This window comes from Scatophagus argus, chromosome 3, assembly GCF_020382885.2.
Source record: "Scatophagus argus isolate fScaArg1 chromosome 3, fScaArg1.pri, whole genome shotgun sequence".
Lineage (NCBI taxonomy): Eukaryota > Metazoa > Chordata > Actinopteri > Scatophagidae > Scatophagus > Scatophagus argus.
This window is the reverse complement of record NC_058495.1, coordinates 20,367,770-20,372,119: the sequence shown is the minus strand read 5'-3', so window position 1 is coordinate 20,372,119 and position 4,350 is coordinate 20,367,770. Positions and strand designations below refer to the sequence as shown.

The 4,350-nt window shown below is 41.6% G+C and overlaps 1 protein-coding gene across 1 annotated transcript; it reads right to left on the bottom strand.

Moving 5' to 3' along the window:
- Positions 1 to 62: 62 nt before the first annotated feature.
- Positions 63 to 4,335, bottom strand: psmd6 (proteasome 26S subunit, non-ATPase 6). Its single transcript, XM_046384574.1, has 8 exons — positions 4,059 to 4,335; positions 3,423 to 3,628; positions 2,683 to 2,828; positions 2,379 to 2,598; positions 2,120 to 2,228; positions 1,705 to 1,873; positions 390 to 467; positions 63 to 291 (listed from the first exon to the last, which is right to left on the bottom strand). The coding sequence occupies exons 1-8, from the start codon at positions 4,201 to 4,203 to the stop codon at positions 195 to 197; spliced, it is 1,170 nt and encodes a 389-aa protein (XP_046240530.1). The 5' UTR covers positions 4,204 to 4,335; the 3' UTR covers positions 63 to 194.
- Positions 4,336 to 4,350: the final 15 nt, after the last annotated feature.

The following is a 4,350-nucleotide window of genomic DNA, read 5'->3' as shown; positions in this document are numbered from 1 at the left end:
TGATGTCTCTGCCTCTTTTCCTAAAATAATAATTAAGAAACAGCCAAGAGAGATGCAATCCCAACAGTTAAACAAATTTTATTATATACACAATATAAGAGTCACTTTTTGTCAGACAAACTACAGGTTTGAGTATACGAAGAAGAATGACGCCATTTCCCCGTTGCTGTGATGAGAAAATATGGCCGCCATGGTTACATGTTGATAACTCTAGACAACTTCTGGACTCTGTTGAGCAGCAAGTCGCCCTTCTTGATGGTTTCTTGGTACTGCCAGTTTTTGCTGTCAGGTCTGGGGGGGAAAAAGAAAGGGAAGAGATTTAGAGTTGTGCCTTTGGTTATTGTGTTATTTCTGGATATATTGATGTTTGAAGAACAGTAACATTTAACCTGTTGGTTTCCACAATCTCATTCACTTTATCAATTTTACAGTGGAGACGGCCAGCAGCTATGAATCGAGACAGTTCCCTGAGGAAGGAGAGGAGATTCAGTTCAGTTAGCCAGAACAAAAAAAATAAAAATCACTTCCTTAAAACTTTAACCTGAGCATGTGATGCAAAAACCCCCAAAACAAAACAAACAAAAAAAGGGAACACCTGAAGGATTAGTTTACACTTTGGGAAATGTGCTTACTCCCATTCTTGCCAGAGTTAGGTGATGTTTTTGAACTTCTTTCAAACTGTGCCATCTTTACAGAGCTCTGCTTCTTGACTTGCAATGTCAAACAATCAAAATCACAACAGAGCAGATTGCTGATTCTGTGGCTTTCGTTTGGATTTTTTATTCTCACCTTAAACAACAACAAAACATTTCTAAAAATCCAACGTTAAGTCAAAGACTCTCATGACGCCCCATTTTACACCTTCCTACATGTCTGCTGAAGAAAACCGAACCTTAGTCCCACCCCTTCTGTCACAGCTGATCTGACTAATCACATCACAAAAGTCATTATTTAAAATATTCATTTGACAATTGTAAGTCAAGATTTACATCACCTACATAAGTTATCAAACTGCGAGAATATAATTTTCAATCAACATAAAAGTGAGAGGAGAAGACTGATGCCACTTGTGTTTCTAAGGTTACTGTGAAGCCACAACCAGCAGCTGCTTAGCTTAGCATCAAGACTGAAACAAGCAAACAGCTAGCCTGGCTATGTCCAACGCTAAAAAAATTAGAACGTAGAAATGACAGGTTGCAGTTGTACGGGAGGTTCATGCTTGACTATTTCTCTGCCAGGTGATGACAAGAACCACCACCTTCATATTTGCCATGGGAGGGTTTTATCAGTGTTCTCACCAAACTGAAAACTGCCTAATCTAATTTCCACTTCCAATTCAACACTATATCATGGTAGCACTTAGGGATAAAAGACTGCACAAGTAAAACTAACTAGGAACACAATTCCGGTCACTGGTTCCCCTTGATTGTGTCTTTGGTGTTTTATCTGTTTTTTACGAGCTCTTCCACAAATTTTAACTGACAACTACAGGTCTGAACTTCTACCCTGATGCTCTTAAAAAAAATCCTGCTCCATGTTGCATCTAAAATGTATAACTTGAGCCTATCCGAGATAAGCATGTACATGTACGCTCACACCACCCTGCTCTAAAATCCTGAGAAAAACATGCTGAAGCGGTGTACAAAACTGATTTTTAGAAAGTCTCTAGCGGATAACACATAAACATAGTGTACAGGCACTCACTGGTCGATGAACTCTGTGCTGACACCAAAGGCCTCAGCCATGTAGCCCAGGGTGAGTGAGCGGTAGGACTCTAGCAGCTGGCTGTAGGCCTGGATCCTCATCTCCCTCACATAGTAGCGGTAGTGTGGTGCAAACAGCCAGTCCTTCTTCATCTCCTGCTCCACCATGGCTGTGGCACAAAAGAGAACCAAGTTGTATTATTGAAATGTCACCATGTGGCCGAACAGGAAAAATACAGTATCTATTCTGCCAATTCAAATATCAGAATAGCATCAAATAACAGACTGGAAAGAACTTCCAAATTTAAAAGGAATTTGGAGTGATAAAAATAAAAATATTCCACAAATAAAAAGAGATTTTATTTCCTACAAGCTTTTCAGTGTTATTTAGGTCAATAAATGAAATGCTTACTCACCAAGAGACTGGAAGAAGACAGAGTAACGGCACTCGTAGAGGGAGAAAAGATACTCGCGAACTGAAGGCAGACTGTGCAGGACCTCCAAGATCTCAGCTCCCTTTATTACCTGAAGACCAACAACACATTTCATTGCAGTGAGGATGACAACTTACACACAGGTGCCCCTGGCATACACGGTGTATATGGCGTTAAAGCAGTTACAAAGACACACGCAAACCTCCTCAACAGTCTTTTGTGACTACACACACTGCCCTACCTTTTCACGGAGGTCAGGCCTTTTGAGGGCGATCATGCAGACGTAGACGGTGTAGGTGACAAAGGTCTTGTAGTCCATGAGCTCGTAGGAGGTGAAGGTGGAGACTGTATCCAGGAAGAGCTCAGCAGCTTGTTTGAAGTCCCTGATGGCCACACAGTACAGGCCCTGGTAGACCTTCAGACGATTCCTCCTGTCCCAGTCTCCCCCCTCCTCAATGAGGCTGTGGAGACGGAGATGCATAAGATGAATGAGTACTGAAACTGTCGGTGGAGATGTTCCAGAACGAGGACATCAGAACCTTTACCTCTTTGCTTTCTCCGAGTTGCGCGTGATGAGGTCACTATCCATGTAGAAGAGGCCAATCCTCAGCAGGTAGAAGACGATATCTAGTCTGTGACCCAGAGCCACTGTCTTGTCATAGGTCTTCCTGAAGGCTGTTAGAGCGCCCTCCTGTGGACATAAGAATATGTCAGTAAATCTGCTACTATTCAAAAAAAACAAAAACACCATTACTAAGTGTCCTTACTGTTACACCACTTTGGAAAGAGAGATCTGGTCAAAATATAAAGGAAGTAGCCACAGTTATCCAAAATACTGAGAAGCTGATTATGAGCTGATTATGTAAACTGCAGTGCCACTAAATGTCAGACAGAGGTTTCAGTAGTACTCAGGATTTTGACGCTGATACAAAGCAATGTTACTAAATAGTAAATAAATCACACTTTGCACAGCAAATGACAATCACAGTTATTCTCAATATGGTGCTGACTTTTTCCCCACAACTTTTTACAACAAAAATGAAGAAATAAAAATAAATGGTTTTTCACAAACTACTCTCTGTGATGGGCCAACTTTTCTGAGTCACTGTCATTTGCACAGCTATGTGACTACTGTCAGCTGCCAGTGTATCAAAGAGTGGCAGATTATTTATTACGATATAAGCACACCCAAAAACACGCACAGGCTGCCAATTTTAATTGTTAGAATTAACAGACCATTATGCCAAAGAATGCCTACTCATATTTATTTTTAGTGCTGACTTACCTTGTCTCCAATTCTGATCAGATACTCGGCTTTGGCCATCATGGCGTCTCGTATCTCACTCTCTCCCAAATTCTTCTCTGCATCCTCCAGCACATCATCCAGACGTTTCAACTCCTCCTCGTTAGCCTTCTTCATTTTGTTCAGTAGGTCACCGTCCAGCTGCCATTTCAGGTCCTTACACAGACCCTCATAATACGGTGCCATATCTGAAAGAGAGAGTAGACGAGACTGTTTAGTCTGTTGGCTAAATTATGACAGCCCATAATGCAGACCCTAACATGTCGCGCATCTTATATTTACAACCAAGAGAGGTTGTAAGTTGATTTATCTACAGAAGAATATTATTTTAGTTTAGAAAAACGTGGCCCTTGTATTTCTGTAGCTTCTAGTAATGTTATGCAAAGTTTTAACAAACAACCCTCCATCAGATTTCTTGTTAGCTAACTACCTAACATTTGCTAGCTAGCTAGCTCGCTAATTTCCATGTGATGATCGTTATGTTGAAGTGGAAAACATTTTTTGAATTGATGAGACAGGTAGTAAAACGTGTGCACGTACACGAAAGTCAGCACCGTATATATAACGACCAGTCTATTTAATACTAGCGCTACAAGTTAGAGCGATTTGCTAACTCACTGTTAGCCTTGATAGCGTCCATGAGCTCAGCCTTCACTTTAGCATCCTGTCGGTGACCGTCCATTGTGAGCAGGAACTTGAGCTGTGCTATCCTCAAATCGGGATTCTTGGGCAGGCCCTCTTCCTCTAGATTTTCTAACGGCATTTTTATTCGTAAAAATAGAAACTAACACCCAAACTGGCAACTTTCTTTGTAGAGACGGAGGCCAATATGCGCCGTTGCCAGCTAGCGAACGATGACTACGGAAAACACTGGACGGTGCTGCTTCCGCCAGAGCGGACGAGGGGAGAA

What these genes read in the sequence shown, in the direction of transcription:
- psmd6 (XM_046384574.1), bottom strand. Translation starts at nt 4,203, where the DNA reads ATGCCGTTAGAAAATCTAGAGGAAGAGGGCCTGCCCAAGAATCCCGAT. An exon ending in TGATCAGAATTGGAGACAAG is followed by an intron (nt 2,829 to 3,422) that starts GTAAGTCAGCAC and finishes TTATGTCCACAG; the next exon opens with GAGGGCGCTCTAACAGCCTT. An exon ending in TGTCTTCTTCCAGTCTCTTG is followed by an intron (nt 1,874 to 2,119) that starts GTGAGTAAGCAT and finishes TTTGTGCCACAG; the next exon opens with CCATGGTGGAGCAGGAGATG.